Here is a 20,482-nt window from a genome sequence, read left to right as displayed (position 1 = left end):
CTTCCCTGCAGACTCCAAGTTTAAGAGTTTCCCTGCATTCCACATATGGGTGAAAGCCTGCAGCTGGCTTCCCATTGACTTCTGCTTCTCCCCACCTCATTCCCCCCCCTCCTACACAGTCTCCATCCTCCTCCCACTTGCTACCATGCTTGCACTATCTGTTGACCTCCCTGACTGCCACCAGTATGACATGATGTAAGTGGTATCCTTCCCCTAGCATACGGATGCATCTGCAAATACACAGAAGAAATCATGGTTTAGGTACCCCATGCTTGCCAAATTTAGTTATGATTCCACAAGGTTTCTGATTGTCTCCCAAACCAGTGAGATGATATCTTCCTCTTCTTACCCAATAAGATACAGCTCAGGCATCAATTCCTGTATTCCTCCTCTCAGCCTCACCTTCCTCCTAATTACTTACTAAGGCTGGGATGAATATTAGTCCTTTAAAACTAGTGCTTATCAGAGGTATTGAAATCTCTGCTTAATGTTTTCCTTTCCCACTGGGCCATCAGCTGTTCGTGGTGTGTCGTATACATCTGTGTAAGGGTGAGAGCTGCTGTATGTGCATACATCCCCTATGTGCCAGGCACTGTGGTAAATCCTTTGTGTGCATTATCTCATCTGAGGAAACCCAGGGAGGACCCAGAGACTCAGAGAAGTGATGCCATTTCCCCAAAGTCTCTTAGCCAGATTCCAGACCAGGTCACTCTGACTCCTTAGCCCATATAATCACGTACCACATATCAAAGAACCTAGAGCACAGTTTTTCAATGATTCCTTAAACAGAAAGAAGAAAAGTGGGGATAAAGGAGCAAGTGCACCCCAAAAGGTAAAGCTCAGAGCTGTGGTTCCAGCCTCCCAGTCCAAAGCCAGTTCTAGCATTAACAGCTAAACCATTTGGAATGAATCCCTGTCAGAAGCATATTGGAAATCTGTGGAATGTGACCAACATAGCCTAAGCACGTTGGAGCTCCTTATGACATCAGCGTGAAGAAGATGAAAACAAAGCTATGGATGGAGTAGGGCACTAAATAATCAGGGCTCGTATCCTGGAAGCAGCTGATGCTTTTGTCCTCACCAGAGCTGACACCCCCCCCCCCCCGGCAAACAACCAGGGAATACCACAGGATACTTCAAGGCCAGAAGACCATGGATCTAAGAGTACTCAAAGCCTTAGCAGAGGACAGAGATCACCACTGTCCCTCAAGTGTGTTCCTCAAAAGCCCTTTGTAATTCCTATTTAGCCATCCTTTACCACTGCCGATTTACTCACATCAATTTTTAGGAAAGGCGAAATGGAGCTCTTAAGCTAAATATCATCAAATGTGTTTAAACTTGTTCAAAACTTCTCTCATCCTCTATAGTCATTTAGCATACGTGTTTAACAAGAATTAAAGCCCTTAAATATTGATTCAGTCATTTTTGCTGTCTCTCAAATCCTGTCCCTTTTCTAACTTGGAACAGATGAACTTTCCCAAACCACCTCAATCAAAACAATAACAATACAATACAATAACAATACCACTGCCTTTTTCCTTCGAGTTCTTGCTTGGTTCAATATGGAGACAACAGTTCCTCCACAGCATCGAGGCAGGGTAAGGGGAATGTCTGCCAGACCCACAACTCGTCAGGTACCTCAGGCTAGGAGACTGAGGTTCGTAAGAAGATAAGGATATAGAACTGGAATGGAGTTGGAGCTTGGGTTGGCCACGGCTGAGTACAGGCTGAGGGTGAAGTGAGGTGTGTTGACCTATACGAATGGTCTAATAGAAGGAGAACAATCCAATTCAGCTCTGCCCTAGATTCCTCTGCAGCATTCCTCTGATTTCCATTGTGCGTTCACCGCTGGGGCTGGGGCCCCGGGGAGGCCTTGAGAGTCCCAGCCAGCCATGCCTGAGAGCAGCCGCTCCTCCAGAGACAGTGGCCACATTGAGCAAATGAAGATATGGAGCCAAGGACAAGTATTCCTGAAATATGTGTTTGAAATTCCTGTTTAATGCATATATTCGGCAGCATACCAGGGCCCTTAGTAACAGCCCGTTGGGTGTTGTGACAACAGCGTGGGTGTAATGACAGCAGCCTATGTGGGTCGTGGCAATATCTGGGGGCAGAGCTGCTCGAGTCTGAGGATTGGCTTTTATCTCACTGGGAGCTCTGCACATGCTAGGGCCACGGTTTGAAGTCTCTGGGTGACAGGGAGGGGGCATCATCTTAATGAGAGCAGACTTCATGTAGGAGGCCCACTTCCTGACAGGGAGAGGGTAAAAATGCAGCTCCAGAAACCAGAGTGCCTCTCAACTATTTAAAGTCACCCCCTTAAAAAAGCCTGGACCATTCAGATGGCTCTCAGGATGAATTTAGGGATTTCTGATTTCTGTATGGAAAATGTATTCTGTAAAGCTATTTCTATAGAGTGGAAAGTTATGACTCTTTCATATAAATCTAATAATAAAGCTGAGCTGACATGGCTCATATTCTCTGTATTTGTCAGGAGTTAAGTTTTTTCATGCTAGGTGACAAGAAACTCTGCTTCTCTTTCGTGACTATACACTGTCAAACAAGAGCATCCTCTGTATGGTTGTGTGTGTGTGTGTGTGTGTGTGTGTGTGTGTGCGTGTGTGCAAACTTTATCTTGCATCTATCTTTGCAGTATAAAAACCTTGGCAAGTTAATATTAAATCAGTAGTTGTTAGTCATGAGAGAACAATGAACATAGGAAACTTCTTTAAAATAAAAAAACTTTAAAGTCAAAATTTGATTACTTTGACAGAAGTAGGCTTCCATTCAATGAAATTTTTTGTTAGATTTTTTAGTCATTGCAGGGAGCTAGAGTGATTAAAATGTTTTATAAGGCACTGTTGTTTTCCATGAAACTCTAGTGTGGCCCTGTTCCCCAGCCACAGGAATGTAAGAACTTCTTGGCAAATACCCTGACTAGGACCGGGTGGGACGATGTATAATTAATGTCAAGTGTTATTGCCCTTCTCCAATGCCATCCACCCACTGACCAGCATCAACTTCCTCCTGTTCTTTCTGTATTCGGAGCTTGGTTTACAGCAGTTCAGTTCTGAATGTGTCAGGATAAAATTCTGGTCTCTCTTTTTGAGAACACACATGTTGAAAATCAGGTTCATGTAACAAGAGCTAACTTTCTTATATCTTTGTTAAAGGTGCTCAGAATGAACCAACATTTTTACAGTTAGAGATAATATTCAAGTTAGCAAAGATTTAAAAAAAAAGAACATTCTATAGCTACTTTTCAGGGGGTATAATTTTGTTCTCAATTGTTTAACATTCTCCCTTGAGTTTTGCTTGACAAGTATTGGGAGAGAATGTCTGGCAACTGTTAATGAAACCGTAGGCTCTTTTTCTCTCTTTCTTGCTTCTATAAACTTACTAGACAGGCTTAAGTCCAAAGAGTGATAAAGTAAGAAGATATTTGTACATTAAAATGAAAGCAGGAATAAAAGCACATATTCCTGAATATCTTAGAATATTGAATTGGAATCAGAGTAGAAACCATGGGATTCAGATATATTACCCTGAAGCTGAATTGTCTAATGAGGAAAACTATAACTGTTAAAACCAAAATTCCAAGTCAGTGCTAGAGCCAATTTTATTTTATGGAAGTAAAGCTGAGAATCTTAATTAAATCGTAGCTCTTCCTGTGAGGAAGAATTTTCCTGCGAGAAGAAATTTCCTGGGAAGGAAATTTAAGGATGGATCTTAATGGGGATGATGTTCATCAGATTGGTGTTAGTATGCTGTAGTTTGCCTATATTGGTTGTTAAAATATTGAAATACTTCCATACCCGTTGGTAAAGAGCCATGGCCTAGAGCTCTCAGTGCTCTCTGCCAACCCCGTGGCTGCCTAGGCCCCTCTCTGAAAGCCCCCCTTCTTCTCACCTCCCCAAGACCCAGCTAAAGGAGTGACACCCGTGTCTCAGACACTGCCCCAGCCCAGAGTGGCAGTCTGCTTGGTCAGTGCCTGTATTAACCTGTTAACCGTGTTAACCTGTTGTTCAGTACTTTGCATATCATGCCTAGCCTAGTGGAAATCCTACAAATTAAAGCCGCTAAAATAAGGATATTGCAGTAGAAAGGAAAGTCAGACAAATGTTACACCAAAGAGAAAACTAAGAGTGGTATTCAAAGCTCAGATTGAATAAATTGTAAGCAAAGCCTCAGAGTCACGGGGACGTGGGAGATCAAAGCCAGTGCATAGTTTTTCTCGGCCTATTGCTTTGCTGATTCACACATGTCTGCAAGAATTCTTTTCCTCCCCCATCCTCTTATTTTAGCAGCATATCTTTTTTGTACCAAATCATTAGTCTGGAAAGCATAAAATGAAATTCCTCTATGACAACATTACAAATGGAAATATGAGAGGGTGCCTAAGCGTGAATGGTTCATTTGAGATGAAGACCCAACTGCCTGTGTATTTGCTGAGGCTGCGGGGGCTGCCTGGGGTCCACAAGGCACCTGGTGCAGGCTTCTCGGCCCTTCTCAGAATTGGTTCCCTGGGAGGGCCCTGCAGCCCCTAAGGGCCTGTGCTTGGACACCAACCTACATTCTATTTAATTATTGATTGGCATTCAGATGCTAATATCAAAAGGGAAGTGCTTCATTGGCTGTTGAGATTTCTTTCTGTGTATTTTTAAGTTTGATTTGGGTCTCTAATATTCTTGTTTTTTTCCACTGGAAAACAGATATCTGACTGCAGATCAGTCATTTTTGTACCTCTCAGTGCCCTTGATTAGCGAAAAAAGCCAGAGAGAATTATGAAGAAAATCTTACTTCATAGATAAAATGTGCCCATGAGGAAAAACTACAGCATTTTAAAGAGTGCCCAATGCAAATTAAAGATGTCAGGGCTGGGGGTGCCTGGGTGGTTCAGTCGGTTAAGCGTCCAGCTCTTGGTGTCAGCTCATGTCATGATCTCACGGTTTGTGAGATTGAGCCTGGCATCAGGCTCTACTCTGACAGCATGGATCCTGTTTGGGATTGTCTCTCTCCCTCTCTCTCTGCCCCTCCCCCCCCCCAACAAATAAACAAATAAACTAGAAAAAAAAAAGAAAGACGTCAGGGCTTAAAAAAATGTCATTAACAAGTTCAAATATCAATGTATTTATTAAATCAGAGAATCAAAGATTTTGGAACAAACAGAAAAGGATCTTGTTTCATTTGATAAATGTGCTTTTCAATGCACTGTATGTGATTCACTACTAGATAAAATTGTTCTGTAATACTCCTCAAATTTGAATTTAGCAGCCCCTGTACTGTTTCCATTTTTGAACACATGTCCAAATGTGTTTGTGCCTAAATTATGCATATTTGAAAACTGTAACTGTTGTCATAGAGAAAATGTCAGTGGCTTTAAAAGTATAGAATTGTGTCAGCCCAGGCAACCCACATATGAGTAGCAGGAAGAGAATGACTATCTGGTGAGATCCAATGGAACGGACACCCCCAAGACCTCCAGCTGCAGGCACTATGCTCATTCCTGCCTCACAGCTAGGCTGTTTGGCCGCATCCCCTCCTGCTCCCTCTCACTCACACCTGACAAATTCTTCCTCTTTTGTGTGCACATTTCCTATTTCTTTATGCCCTCCATGAAGCAGAGATAATGTTGTGCATATAGGATGCATTCAAAAGACGCCTGACTGAATGAATGATTGATAACTCTGGGCAGATTTCCGTTATTCTTTCTCTGTGTAATGCAAGATGAGAGGTTCCATTTCTTACTGTGGATTAATTCGGGCTCACTCATTTTAAATAGGCCCTGTTTAAAGTCATCTATACCACCAACGGAGATCTGTTTTAAATAGACCACACTGTAGGGATGCCTGGGTGGCTCAGTCGGTTAAGCGTCTGACTTCAGCTCAGGTCATGATCTCACAGTCTGTGAGTTTGAGCCCTGTGTCAGGCTCTGTGCTGACAGCTCAGAGCCTGGAGCCTGCTTCAGATTCTGTGTCTGCCTCTCTCTCTGCCCCTCCCCTGCTCATGCTCTGTCTCTCTCGGTCTCAAAAATAAATAAAAACATTAAATAGACCACACTGTATATTTTAGATTGCCCTTTTGTGCCTAATCTCATGCAGTAATTATGTCCTACTTAACTTTTAATTCAACAATGCTCCATGGCAACAAGACTGAAATACATGCTATTCACAGAACTGAATATTGTAAGAGTATTTGTTTTACTGCTGAGCCTGATCCTGCCCACTGGAGAGAGGCATCTTTGTAATTGATCTGTGCCAATTGTGGATTCCTTTCTGGCTTACACCTAGACATTGAACCCATCCTCTTAGACTAAAAATAGCCAAGAGCTTTGATTTAGCTGATACCTTCAGGCACCAAGCCTTAGCTTCTCATCCATCCATCTGTCCATCCAATATTTATTGAATACCCTATACATTTTGGATTTGTGTTAGAACTAAAGAGATAAATACAACATACCCCCTGACCTTGAATAGCTTGTGGCCTGGTGGGGTACAGAGGCATTCAGTCTCACATATTATCAATATGATACAAATCCATAGTGGAGATATGGGCAAAGCATTTGGATGTACACAAGGCAGAACAATTTATTCTCAGGGATTAGGGGAGCATTTAGGGAGGAAATGACAGCTTAGCTGAATCCTAAATAATACGTAGTGGTTTTTCAGGTGCAGACAGGTGGGAAGGGCCCTCTAAGCAGAGGGAATAGACTAAGCAAAGGCACAGAGCACCTCCTGGGCCTGTCTCTGGAGGCTGTGAGGACTGTCTCCCATTCCTATTTTAGTATATGTGCTACCCAAGTGAGCATGACTGTCTCCGTGCCTGGTTTGGGCTATCCTTCCTGCCCTGAACTGTGGCTGCCCCAGGACCACTGGGAATATTTCCAGATCAAGGAAGATCTGGTAAGAGACTTCAGTGTCTACGGTGGCTGGAGCAAGGCTTGTGGGCATATTGATCTTTGACTTCTGACCTGTGGTCCTGACTCCTAGGCCCTCTACCCTAGGCACACGGCCCCTGAGAGAGTGGTGGTTTGATCAGAGACCAAAGCTGTGAGGTTCTCCAAATCAATTCTGCCTCTACTTTCTGAACCTTTACATAAGGAAAATTCCCCACCATTAGATAGCAGCGAGTCCCAAACCCAGCCCAGCAGAGCAGGCAGTAGGCTTCATGACCTGCACCTCTGTACAAGGGGATGGGATCCAGATGGCCCTTCTGCCTGCAGCAAGGCATGTGCTTGGTGTGCTCGCACATGGGCGAATTCCAGTGTTGTGCTGCAAACACGGAGTAGGATGACCTGGCTAAATATTTCCATCTCCAGTGGAGCCTGAATCCTATGTTTAAGCATGAGCTGGCTTGGAAGAACTGCCAAAACCACTCCTCTTCTAGCCTGGGGAGGACTCAGTCCCCTGACAAAAGCGCCCATCTATCAGTGCTAACAATCCCAGACCTGTGCAGTTTGCAGCTCTCGTGCAGTGTCATTGTCCCCTGGGAGACACAGTCTCACTGTTGGCTTTGCTGTAGTCTCTGAAGCGGTGTCTGTGTGTTAATATACAGCTGTAGGCTGTACATCTAGAACTCCTACAGCTCAGTAAGCTGAGATGATATTGAATTGCCTTTGAAAGATCTCCCCATTAGTCCTTTCCTTGTCTCAAATTCTTTGTCTTCTCTCTTTAAAAATAATAAAATATTAAATGCCATTCAAATGTCAGACGTCCTCCTGGACTGTTATTGCATCTGTCATGTTGAAGAAGAGAGCAGCTGGGTAAACGATCAGCAGATAGTATTGGCACAAAGTGACCCAGGACCCCATTCCCGTGGACCCTAGTCTTCACTTTCTTTCTCGGTTGCTGCCACTGAGTTAGCATTTAGACAAATATGCCTCAATACAGGTACAAACAAAAATCACAGAAAGAAGTCTTTTAGACCCATTTTATGATGATACTATCATGAAGAGTAAGTGGAAAGCATAGGGAGCATAAGGAGAAAAGAGAGTCCTTTGTGCACGGTTGGTGAGAATGTAAATGGGTGCAGCCACTGTGGAGAAGAGAGTGGAGGTTCCTCAAAAAATTAAAAACAGAACTCCCATATGGTCCAGCAATTCTACTTCTGGGTATTTATCCAAAGGAAACACCATCACTAGCTCGAAAAGATATCTGTACCCCCATGTTCATTGCAGCATTATTTACAGTAGCCAAGACATGGAAACAACCTAAGTGTCCAACAGTGGATGAACAGATAAAGGAAATGTAGTACACACACACACACACACACACACACACACACACACACACAATAGAATATTATCAGCCATAAAAAAAAAAAAAAAAGAAGAAGGAGGGGAGCCTGGGTGGCTCAGTCAGTTAAGCACCTGACTCTTGATTTCAGCTCAGGTCATGGTCTCATGGTTGTGAGATGGAGCCCCATGTTGGGCTCTGCACTGGACATGGGGTCTGCTTGAGATTCTCTCTCCCTCTGTCTCTGCCATCATTCTCTTTGTGTGCTTTCTCTTTCTCAACAACAAAAAAAGGAAATTCTACTATTTGGAACAACATGGATGGAACTTGCAGGCATTATGCTAAGTGAAAGAAATCAGACAGATAAAGACAAATACTGTATGACCTCACATATATGAGGTATCTTAAAAAAAAAAAAGAACTAACCCATTGATACAGAGAACAGATTAGTGGTTGCCAGAGGAAAGTGGGAGAGGAGTGAAGGGATGGGGGCAATTAAAGGGGGTTAAAAAAAGCAGCAGCATAAATTAATATGTGAGTTGAAGGTATATCTACTGAACATTTTTTTAACTAGGTCATGTCTGCAAATGAAATAGGCAACCAGATAATCCAAGATGAAATATTATTCTTTAGGGTTCTGCAAATTTTACATTTGTCCAATGGGTGTTATATCACAGTTACTGTTTAATGCTTTGGCATGTGTAGTAAAATGCAACTTTATGAATGTGTGGCATTTTTAAAACTAACCTGCAGCCTTAAGTGCTCAATCTGTAGCTGCTAATTTGGACTGGTGGGCAGAATTCCTATTTTATAGCTTGCTCTATGGAGAAACAAATTTAATAACCTCTCTTTTATGGATAACTTATTTATTTATTAAGGATTACTAATTTTTAAAAAAAATTTAGCATTTATTTTTGGGAGACAGAGAGAGACAGAGCACAAGCTGGGTAGGGGCAGAGAGGAGGGAGACACAGAAGCTGAAGCAGGCTCCAGGCTCTGAGCTGTCAGCACAGTGCCTGACACAGGGCTCAAACCCATGGATCGTGAAATGATGACCCAAGCCAAAGTCAAATGCGTAAGCGACTGAGCCACCCAGGCGCCCCAAGGATTACTAATTTTTAAATAGTCTAATATTCTGGTTTTTTTTTTCTAAGAAATTTATTTAGAATCAGATGTACTTAGAATCAGATGGTCTCAAGTAAAAGGAAAACAGATTTTAGTGGAAGTGCCCATTTGTTTTCTGGCTATGCAGACATGTATCCTGAGTGAAGGCACACAGCTCTGCCCTCCAGAACAGAGTGGATGCTAGGGCATGTCTTCTGCTCAGAGGACATACACCCAGTGGGGAGAGAGTAACCTGGCTGTGGTGTGAGCCACACCTAGGACAATTACCTGCCAAAACCAAACAAACAAACAAACAAACACAAAAACAACCATATGTCTAATCAGTAGCTGTGTCTTTTAGAAAGACATGATGTTATTCGTCTTACCAAGCCAGAATTTATATTTATTGGTATAAAATGAAGGGGCACCTGGGAGGTTCAGTCAATTAAGCACCCAAATCTTGATTTCGGCTCAGGTCATGATCTCACAGTTTGTGGGATTGAGCCCTGCGTCAGGCTCTATTCTGACAGAGCAGAGCCTGCTTGGGATTCTCTCCCTCTCTCTTCTCCTCCCCCACTTGCTCTCTCTCTATCTCTCTCAAAAGAAATAAACTTAAAAAAAATTTTTTTTAATTAAAAAACAAAATGAAAAAAATCTACCTACCCTAAGAAGTCATTGCCTCTTAAAAGAAAAAAAAAAGTTCTTCTGATTTCTAAAAAGAGCTATCCATTTTCAAACTGGTTTATCTACTCAGGCCTCAAAGCACCCAGGCTATGACAGACCCCTGTGCCAGTTTTCATCAGCTTGGTTTGGGTAGCCAAGTGCCTCTCAATGTTTTCCAGACAGCGCTCAGAGCCTAGAGAGTATGTTTTCTGAATATATTTGCACTTTAGGTCTAGAATACTGAGCAAAGAAATGGAAATACATGCTTATGTACTCATGAAAAAATATAAAATGATAGCTTTTACGTTCTGGCTGAAATTCAAATGTTTGGAGTAAATAATTGCCAACAATAGCTTATGAATATAGTGTATTTTTTATATGCTCTCACAGGTGAATTTTATCTCCATGGAAATATGTTTTCCCTTTTACAATAATTTCTAACCTCAAAAAATATAAAGTCACAGGTGGATTTTTTTTTTACACTTCTGCTTTTTCCTCATTTTAAAGGTGAGATATAGAGATTACATTTTTGCTAAGAAACCTGCAGCTGTGAGTCTTATCTTTGAAAATTATGCCTGCTCTTTTGCAATTTCATCTTAAAGACACTGAGTTACAGTCATTTACTAATCACAAATACAAAATGCATTAGGTTTTAACAGCAGATCTAAATTAAAAACTCAGTAACTTGGAACAAATGGACCTTTTAGTTCATTTCCAAACTAAAACCCTGGTTACATTTTATTGTTTCTAAACCTTTCTTACTGCAAACCATCAATCCACCAACTTCTTCCTGGCTCATTCGGGCTTTGAACTGTACCTTTACGGTGCTATAAATTAGCATGTCACTGGGATATGCTGTAATTTGCATTAACTCCTTTCCAGTTGAAGCTGTCTATCTTTGAAGACATCTTTACAATACTCAGAATCCACTCCGTAAAGTAATACCCAACTAAAGATGTAAAACATAAATTTAAAAAACATGTTTTGGCTTTTATCTCAAGATGGAAAATAAAAGTGGTCAAGGTTATGTGTGCAGTTCTGTGATCCAGAACTCACTTTCTGATACTTTAGTGCCATTGTTTCAGGCAGAGACATTTTAGCAGCAGGAAACAGAGGGAAGAACACAGCCCTGCTCTCACCCACCTGAAGACAAGGAGCCATTTTAAAGATACGGTTACAGGGGGAAATGGTCAGGGTCACAAAATTGTCAATGAAATGCACTCTAATCGGGGCTTGATGTGGGATGCATAGCCAGAAAAAGCCAAAAGTCTCAGTTGAGAGGGGACAAGGCTGCTCCCAGGGCTGGTTTGGCCAGACCCAGATGAGGCTCACAAGAGTGGCCCTGACCAGGCCCCTGCGAGCCACCCACAGCAGGTGTCAAGCCTCTCTGTCCTCTGTCACAGAGGTGCTGTCCTGATGGGGTAGGAGAGGGGTGAGAGAGCAAGCAGTGGATAACTGGGGAGACTCTTGAGGGGGAATGAAACCACCCTGCTCGCCTGTGAACCTGAAACTCTAGAAAGCGAGCCTTCTGGATGCATCAGGGAGCTATCTGTCCACTGTGCACCTGTCTGTCAGAGGGACCACGTTGGCTCCAGTCTGGGGTCATTCCCCACACCCAGCTCCTTGGCTTCCACTGCCTGCCTGCCCTTCTCCAAGTGCATCCTGCAGAAGCTGATCCGTCAGTGGAATTTGTTTTCCAAGCTTTAAAAACAAAATTACTGGGAGGGTAAGAGAAAACCCAAGCCCTTCAGTCCTTGGGCAGCATGCCACCAAACTCCTTGAACTCCAGCCCTGGGTTTTTGTGTCCCTTTGAAATAGACACGGTTTGGGTTGAACCTGCACTTCCTAGCATCTGGAGAAGAGAAGGAAGAGTATACTATTTTTAAAAGGAACTTTCTGGAAAGTGTACAAAACCTGATAATTAAAAAAATAAAAACCAAACCCTCAGCTGCACAAACAGCCCTTGTTCTCTTCCAGCAAAGGTCTGTCAGGAGTGCCCACCTTCCTCTCCCTGAGAAGAGCAATTAAGGAGACCAGGAAGCATCGCTGAGTTGGTCTGTTTTCTAGCAAAGCCTTTTCAATCACCTCCTTTGATCTAGCTGTGAGTGTGGGAGGGGGAGCGAAACCAACCTGCTTCATGCCTCCGGCCCTATTTGTAGGCACTGTGTTGGAAGAGCGTTTTGTCTCTCAGCATATTTTCTGGAATCAGAGCGCACACATCTGTCTTTATGCCCAGCCGCCTCTCTGGGCCCAAACAAGTTCTCTGTGAGTTTCCCCAACCGAGCTCAGCGGGATCTCTGTCAGCTGCAAGATTTATGTCATCTCGTTCAGTCCTGAGAACTGCTCCTTCGGCTTTTCACATCTGGATTTAATTGGAAAGACATTAAGTGCACTGGAAAAGCATATTTCAGGGCAGCTCTTTATAGACACCCCTATTAAAGGGGCTGACGGCTGTAGGTTCAAGTGGGACGAGCAAAGACAACATCTCAAAAGGCGAAAGCACGAAGTAATGAAAGAGCCGCTGGGAATGAGATGGTCCCGTTCGAGGATCACGTTTATTCAGTTACTTTGGGAGAGAAATGTGATAAGATACCTGCCAACTGCAAGCTTTGCCCAGCAGCGTGTGGGATCGACACACGGACAACCGGGCCTTTTGGTGTTTTCGCGAACGGCACCTGCGATGCCTGGTCTCCACATCCACATTCTCGTGTGCCGGCGTTTGGATGTGTGATACACAAACATTTTAGGGTAGCGAGAGAGGGTGGATGGTAACTGCAAATGCCATCACCTTCTTGCCTCACCATCCCCACAAGGGGTGGTGACAGAGTCCCAGGGGCGACCTCACCCTGTGGTATCTTGATACATAACAATAGCAGCATCTGGCGAGCTTGGAGAAAAGATGGCACACACACTTGTGTGATTTTTGCAAAGTCTCTGACTCCATAACCTTCTTCTGTGAGTGTGCCCTGGTAGGTCTTAAATAAGTACGTCCGAGACTGAAGGCAGAGGTCCGTCTGTGTGATGATCAGCATAATACAAACGGTCTACGTTTTCAGACTTGGGCTTGGGTCAAAAAGATATTAAAAGCCAAAGAACAGTTGTCATCAGAGAAATACAGATATCTCTCTTTGATTGTGTTACATTTTGAGGCCCTAAACTTTCTAGCTCAAGAGCAGCTTAAATTCCCTGAAGTCTTAACTGCCCAAATGTTTTCTTAACAGAGAGTAAAATGGGTATTTAGTTTCCTCTCTTGGACTCCCCTTCATCTCATCTCTCGTTTGAGCCATGGACCCTTTGGTCACTCTGGTGAAACCTATGGACCTCTTCATAGAAGAAAATTTTTAAGGGTACCTGGGTGGCTCAGTTGGTTGAATGTCCCACTTCCAGCTCAGGTGATGGTCTCGCAGCTCCTGAGTTCAAGCCCCACATCGGGCTCGCTGCTGTCAGCACAGAGCCTGCTTCGGATCCTCTGTCCCCCTCTCTCTGCTCCTCCCCTGCTTGCACTCTCTCAAAAATAAAGAAAGAAACAAAAGAAAGAGTATTTTTAAACAAATAAAAATACATAAGATTTCAAAAAATTCTATTGACATCAATGATCAAAATATTTTGAGAATATCTATGCTATTGAAGAATGTTTGAGAGTAACTAAGAATAAATTTGTACTGTGGTAATAAATGGGTTTATTAGCACATAGACTAATGAGATCTAGCAATTGGTCTAATAACTCTACTTCTAATGTACTTCCAATATTTTTAATATTTTGCCTAAGGAAGTGCTAAGTTTCAGTTGGATGTTAATACACATCAAAAAATGTAATGTTCTGTCTGTACCGTGGACCCCAACTTAAAACCCCTGGTTTGGTGAGGACACCATCTAACTAGCATCCATGGACCGTGGGTCTGTTTCTCAATCAGGCCCTTTCCTCCAGGAGCCTCAGCCTACCCCTTGGCCCTTGTCCTAAGCTGAGCGACTTGGAAGGTGTTTGGCTTCCCTGCAGCCCCAGAGGGAAGGTGTTGCTTCCTTCAGTGTTTGTGGAAGGTGCTGGCAGATCAGGTCAGAGCAGGGACCTGGCAGGGCACTTCTTTACACAGTGGGCAGTGGGGGGACTCCGGAGAAAGGCCTGTCCACACTGGAGTCAGTTAGCCCCCCTGGGCACAATGAGAGAGAAGGCCTCTGCCCAGAGAAAGCAGCATAACTGCAAGGGGTGTCAGTGGTGTAAGATGTGAAGAAGCATCAAGTCAGTTAGGAAGAGAAAAGGCTTAGGCCGTTCTGATTGCCTCCCGGCTGGTCTCCCTGCCTCTGCACCATCCAGCTGCGAGCAGGTGGCTCCTTTGAAAACACAAATCTAGGGGCCACTGGGTGGCTCAGTCCCTTAAGCGGCTGACTTCTGCTCAGGTCATGATCTCGTAGCTGGTGAGTTCAAACCCCGTGTCAGGCTCTGTGCTGACACCTAGGAGCCTGGAGCCTGCTTTGGATTCTGTGTCTCCCTCTCTCTCTGCCCCTCCCCCGATTGTGCTCTGTCTCTCCCTCTCAAAAATAAATAAACATTAAAAAAAATAAAAAATAAACAAATATGAAAACAAATCTAAGCATGTCACTGCCCTGGTTAAAGTTTGCAATGACACAGAGGCCCTTATGGGCCCAGTTGTGTCCCTCTTAAAATTCAAGCGTTGAAGCCCTATCCCCAGAATGGGACTTTAAAGAGACAATTGGCCTTTAAAGAGGCAACTTAAAGTGGGCAAACTGACCGGTGTCCCTATTAGAAGAGGAAATGAGGACACCAGGGATGCAGGCACTCAGAGAAAAGACCACGTGAGGACACGGAGAAAGCAGCAGCTGGCAGCAAGCCAAGGAGCGAGGCCCCGGGAGAAAGCAGCCCTGCCGCCGCCTTGGTCTCGGACTTCCAGCCGCCTGAACTGTGGGAAGATCAATGTCCGTTGCATAAACCACCCAACCACCCGATCTGCAGTGTTTTGTTTCAGCAAACCCGCAGGGCCCGCCCAGCCTAACTAAGGCTTCCTGGGAGGACAGACCCCGCTCCCCCACGCCCCCCACCGGCCCCTCCGGGAACACTGCTGCCGCCTAGTTGGCCGCACACGCGAGGCACGCTGCTTCTCGCCCCGGTGCCTCTGTCATGCTGGGCCCTGTCCTGGATGCCTTTCTCCCGCGCCTGCTCTTCCTCTGCAAACGCTCGGGCTGCACGGCGCCCAGGAAGACTTTCCCGCCCCCACCGGGCTGTGGGTCCCTCCCGGAGCGCCCCGATGGCCTGCAGCGCGTTTTCTGTGCTCCCCACCCACCGGGCACCTCAGGGGAGGGCTGTCTTTGCTTCACCTTTGACCACAGCCTGGCACGGCACTCCCGCACGCCGGATGTATCGGCTAAACAAGTACATGTAGCATCTTCCAGCCAGAGTGTCCTCACACTACAGATATTCTGGGTTCAGGGCCAGGGCAGGCCATTTACCAGCTCCAGACCTTAGAAGAGTCTCATGACCTCTCTGAGATGCAAGCTCCTGAGGGAACTGTGGGCGCAGGGCCAGGGCAGTGTTTCTCAAGCCTTAGAAGACCCGGGTCTTCTTTTAGCAAATGGTTTTTTAAAAAGGTTAAATACACACACACACACACACACACACACACACACACACACATATACACATGTATATACGTGTATATATGTATATATATAAAAATCATATATGTATATATGATTTTTCCCAAAATGATTCTTGATCCATGAGTGCCTGTAAACTGGGATGATTTTGCCAACCTTTACTCTCTCTAGTTTAAAACTTACTGATGCTGGAGCTAGGAGGGAGGATGGAGCTAGCTAGGATGAGGTTCGAAGCAGGCCGTTTTCAGAGTTTTGCCCAGGGTCCTCTGCGGGACCGTCCGGTCACTTTGCACTGGAGCTAGTCCGGTGTAAAGTCAGACTGGAATGGGGTTGGGAATGGGTCTGTGCTGGGAGAAAGAGGAAGGCAACGGTTCTTGGAGGGACTGCTGTCAGCCAGCCGATCGTTTGGTTAGTATTGCTCCCTTCTGACAATAAGGGACGGAAGAAGCTATACTTGCCCTCTCTTGTTTAACTGTGCCACCCCGTAGCAATTAATTAGGCCAAATTCTGCCAAACACAGAACTTTTTAAAAATAAAGAGATGCAAAAATGTTTATGTAGCCCATCCTTGTAAACACAGGGAACCCCACCTAGCCTCCGGTGCTCCAACAGGTTCAGATCAAGGCAGCTCTGGCACTTAGGTCCCATTGCCAGAACCTACCACCCCTGGGTCAGGTGACTATATCCCCCAAGGAAGTGGGTGATTCAGGATGATGGAGCCCTAGACCTCAAGGGCTTTTGAGAAGGAATCAGACTACTAGGCTTCCTGATCCTTACTCTTCAATAATGCCAAGAAGATGCTCCTGTATTATTTTAAGCAAACCACTTACCTTGAACACTACTTATTTTACCAAAAAAATACAAGAGGGACAGAGCTAGATCTGATCAAGGAATCCAGATTTCTGGATCTACTGCCCACAGCCAAAAGTCAGCCCCTGCTCATGTTCACACAAAAACAGATTGAGAGGAGAGAGAAGGAGCATGTCTGGAGGAATCCTTAGTTACTCAAACTCAAGTCAAACTCATGTGCATTTTGGCAATAATTCAGTGAAGCTGCACAGACATGTTGAGCTCCTGCTCTGCTAGGTACTGCATGTGAAAACTTGAGGAAGAAGACATGGTCTATGGTTTGAAGATCTCATAACCTACCAGAGTAGATAGACCAATAGGTCATTTTAGTATTATGTAGAAAGTGCTAGGTGTCTGCAGAGAACAGACATTTTGGTCCAAGTAGAAGGCTGTAGCCAGTTTCCTGGAGGAAAGCTGTCTAAGCTGGATCTGAAAGAAAAGTCATCTAGATCAATACAGGTGGGAACCATTTGGTTCCAAGCAGAGACATCAGCAGGAGAAAGGCACAGGGGTAAGAAAGGAGTAAGAAAGAACATTATGTATATGGGGCAACTACAAGCAAGTTGAAGGTACAAAAACCTGAAATAAAGGGGAGAAGGGGAATAGCAGAAACTAAAACTTGGAGAGACACATTATCATGAAGTCACTGGGAGCCATATTGCCATGCACAACTCTGTTCCACCTACGATGAATGAAGAGCCAGGAGAGGCTCATATTAGAGAGACTGGATGATAAGACTGGGTATTTACTTATAGTAATAATGGAAGAATGAAGTTTTTACTGATTTTTATGATGATCATAGTATTGCATGAGTGTTGTTTTTGTTGAAGGGTAGATTTTAACACCATAAATGAATTCCTTAAATATATTCCTTTAAATCCCAGTATTAACTGGAAAGTTATCTGAGATTCCCAAGGATTTTTAAGAGGGAATTGAGGGGCACCTGGGTGGCTCAGTTGGTTAAGTGTCTGACTTCGGCTCAGGTCATGTCACCTGGTCCGTGAGTTTGAGCCCCGTCTCGGGCTTTGTGTGGACAACTCAGAGCCTGGAGGCTGCTCTGATTCGGTGTCTCCCTCTCTCTCTGCCCCTCCCCCATTCATGTGCGTGCTCTCTCTCTCTCTCTTTCTCTCTCTCTCTCTCTCAAAAATAAACATAAAAAAATTAAAGAGGGAATTGAATTTTTAATATTTATTTTGACAAAAAGAAGTTGGAAGGTTTTGGCTGAAAATCCCACCACGAGATGCCCCAAGTGCCGTGTTGAAGACTGTGGGAATATAACAGCATGTCTTTTTTTTTTTTTTTAATTTTTTTTAACGTTTTTATTTATTTTTGAGACAGAGAGAGATAGAGCATGAACGGGGGAGGGTCAGAGACAGAGGGAGACACAGAATCTGAAACAGGCTCCAGGCTCTGAGCTGTCAGCACAGAGCCTGACACGGGGCTCGAACCCACAAACTGCGAGATCGTGACCTGAGCTGAAGTCGGACACTTAGCCGACTGAGCCACCCAGGCGCCCCTATAACAGCATGTCTTGAGAGGGGAGACCAATTATGTTCATGTTCCGCAGAGGGTGGTGAGATATACCCTCTCACTTCATTTCTACACTGGGATGAAGTATAATCTAGCCACCCAGAAGTAGAAGGAAACAGGAAAACGGTGCTAACTTCCAGTAAGTACAGCTTCCCCACATTAGAGGCGGGTGGCAGAGCTGTTTCTTGAGGAGGCCCACCTCCCTTGCCAGAGACAGCTCCTGAAACAGATTCTCCCTGCTTCCAGGCCCTGGTGACCTGCCTGCCTTCCTGTTCTCTCTCTCTCTCTCTCTTTTTTAATGTTTTATTTATTTTTGAGAAAGAGAGTGCAAGCAGGGAAGGTGCAGAAAGAATGGGGGACAGAAGATCCAAAGCAGGCTCTGCGCTGATAGCAGTGAGCCCATGTGGGGCTCAAATTCATGAACTATGAGATCATGACCTGAGCAGGAGTTGGACACTTAACCAACTGAGCCATCCAGTTTCCCTAGAAGTATTCATTTTAAAATTAATAATACTGGGGCACCTGGGTGGCTCAGTTGGTTACGTGTCTGACTCTTGATTTCAGCTCAGGTCATGATCTCATGGTCGTGAGATTGAGCCCCTCATCAGGCTCTGCACTGGGCCTGGAGCCTGCTTAAGATTCTTTCTCTCCCTCTTCCCCTCCCCTGCTTATTCTCCCCCCCTCAAAAAAATTAAAATACTAATTTTCAAGAAGTACATTTCTAATTTTGTTGTGTTTTTAATTTTTATTTTCAAACAATTATAGATGCACAGAAAGTTGCAAGAGTAGTACAGAATGGTTGTGTGTACTTTGTACTCCAATGGTTCCGTTTTATTTACCTATAACACAATATCCAAGCCAAGATGATGACAGCAGTACCATATGTGGATGGTAGGTCTATGCCAGTTTACCCCATGTAACCACCACCCCAATCAAGATGGAAAACTCCTCCATTTCTACAGAGATCTCCCTGGTGCTCCTCCTTCCACCCTATCACTAACCCTTGGCAACCACTAATGACTTCTCCATCTCTATACTTTTGTCATTTCGAGGGTGTTATATAAATAGAGTCATATAGTAAGTGACCTTCACTCAGCCTGATGTCTTTAAGATCCATACAAGTTATGTGTACCAGTAGTTGTTCCTGTTTATTGTATAGTAGGTAATGTTGAGTAGTATCCCATGGTGTGAATGTACCAGTTTACTTTTTAGTTTCTCTATTGTGGGATATTGGGTTGTTTCCAGTTGTTGGACTATCACAGATAAAACTGCTATGAACATTTGTGTACAGGTTTTGGTGTGGACATAAATTTTCATTTCTCTGGGATAGATGAAAGTGTGTGTGATATAGAGTGTGATGACTGGGTTATTTTCCAGAGTGGCCAACACATTTTACGTTCCCGTCAAAAATGTATGAGAGATCCAGTTTCTCGGAATCCTCTCCAGCATTTAGTGTATTCACTACTGTTTATTTTGGCAGTTTTAATAAGTTTGTAATAACCTTGTGGTCTTAATGGCTAGTGATGCGGAGCATCTTTTCACATGTTTAATCGCCATCTGTAAATCCTCCTTGGTGAACCTTCTCTTCAAGTTGTTTGCCCATCTTTTAATTGGATTGTTTGTTTTTTACTGTTGAGTCTGAAAGTTCTTTATATATTCTAGATACTAGTCCTTTAGCAGTCACCCAGGGGCTACAAGAGTAGCAAGAGCTTTGCATGGAACCAAATGGAGACAGAAAGAATAAGGTTCTAGATTTTTATAATGTTCTATAGTCCTGCTTATTCACCTATAACTTCTGACTTCTTTCTCAGTTGATGAGGAGGCCTGGTTTATCCTTGAGAAATATTTTGGTTCCCTTTTTATTCTTGAGATTGGGGTTCACTGGAAACCCTCCACCCCATCCTTTGTCTTTCAGGAACCCAACCTCTCTCTCTCCCACTGAAGTGCCTTGTGAGAGGTGAAGGGTATGAGGACTTTCTCCTGTGAAGGCTTCTTGCATGAAGACACAATGAGAATTAACAAAGTAGGTGCCCCACGCCCATTGTTGGCATGTGGTCCCTGTGTCCTCTAGAAATATCTACAGAGGGAGGCCATCTTCAGGAAGGGATAAAAATCTAGGCATTTCTTGGCAATATTAGTAGATAACTAGTCTTAACGTCTCCAGGTTCACTCTGTGAGCCTGGCATCCCACATGCCCTGCTATAAATTAAACATTAACTCCATGCCAGATTTGGTGCTACAGCTACCAAAACAAATAAGACCCAATTCTACTTTATTCTGGAGACTTATAATTTACCCTAAGAAGATAGACCTGTAGATGCCTCAGCAAATGAGTGCAATGACATGACAATACTTGTGGTAGAGCCTAATTACTCACCACACATGCTTCCTCTTCTCCTCAGCTCACAGCCAGACTTAGCACCCAACCTAGAGATGGGTGTGGTCATGGAGTTAGGTATAGTCATGTCACTGGGTTCTGGTCAATGGAGTATG

The 20,482-nt window shown here is 44.1% G+C and overlaps 1 protein-coding gene across 14 annotated transcripts in view; it reads left to right on the top strand.

Moving 5' to 3' along the window:
- Positions 1–20,482, top strand: part of STAU2 (staufen double-stranded RNA binding protein 2) — a 306,645-nt gene that overhangs the window by 266,536 nt on the left and 19,627 nt on the right. The window contains exon 12 of one of the 14 annotated variants that reach the window (XM_019453284.2): positions 19,905–19,946. The exons of the other annotated variants lie outside the window; for them this stretch is intronic. Coding sequence (XP_019308829.1) covers positions 19,905–19,931 — 27 coding nt within the window. The 3' untranslated portion in view covers positions 19,932–19,946. Of the gene's footprint in view, positions 1–19,904; positions 19,947–20,482 lie in introns of those variants that run through there. 14 annotated transcript variants of the gene reach the window in all.

Source organism: Panthera pardus, unplaced genomic scaffold (assembly GCF_024362965.1).
Source record: "Panthera pardus isolate Hobbes unplaced genomic scaffold, ASM2436296v1 HiC_scaffold_7, whole genome shotgun sequence".
Classification (NCBI taxonomy): domain Eukaryota; kingdom Metazoa; phylum Chordata; class Mammalia; order Carnivora; family Felidae; genus Panthera; species Panthera pardus.
This window is presented reverse-complemented; position numbering and strand designations above follow the sequence as displayed.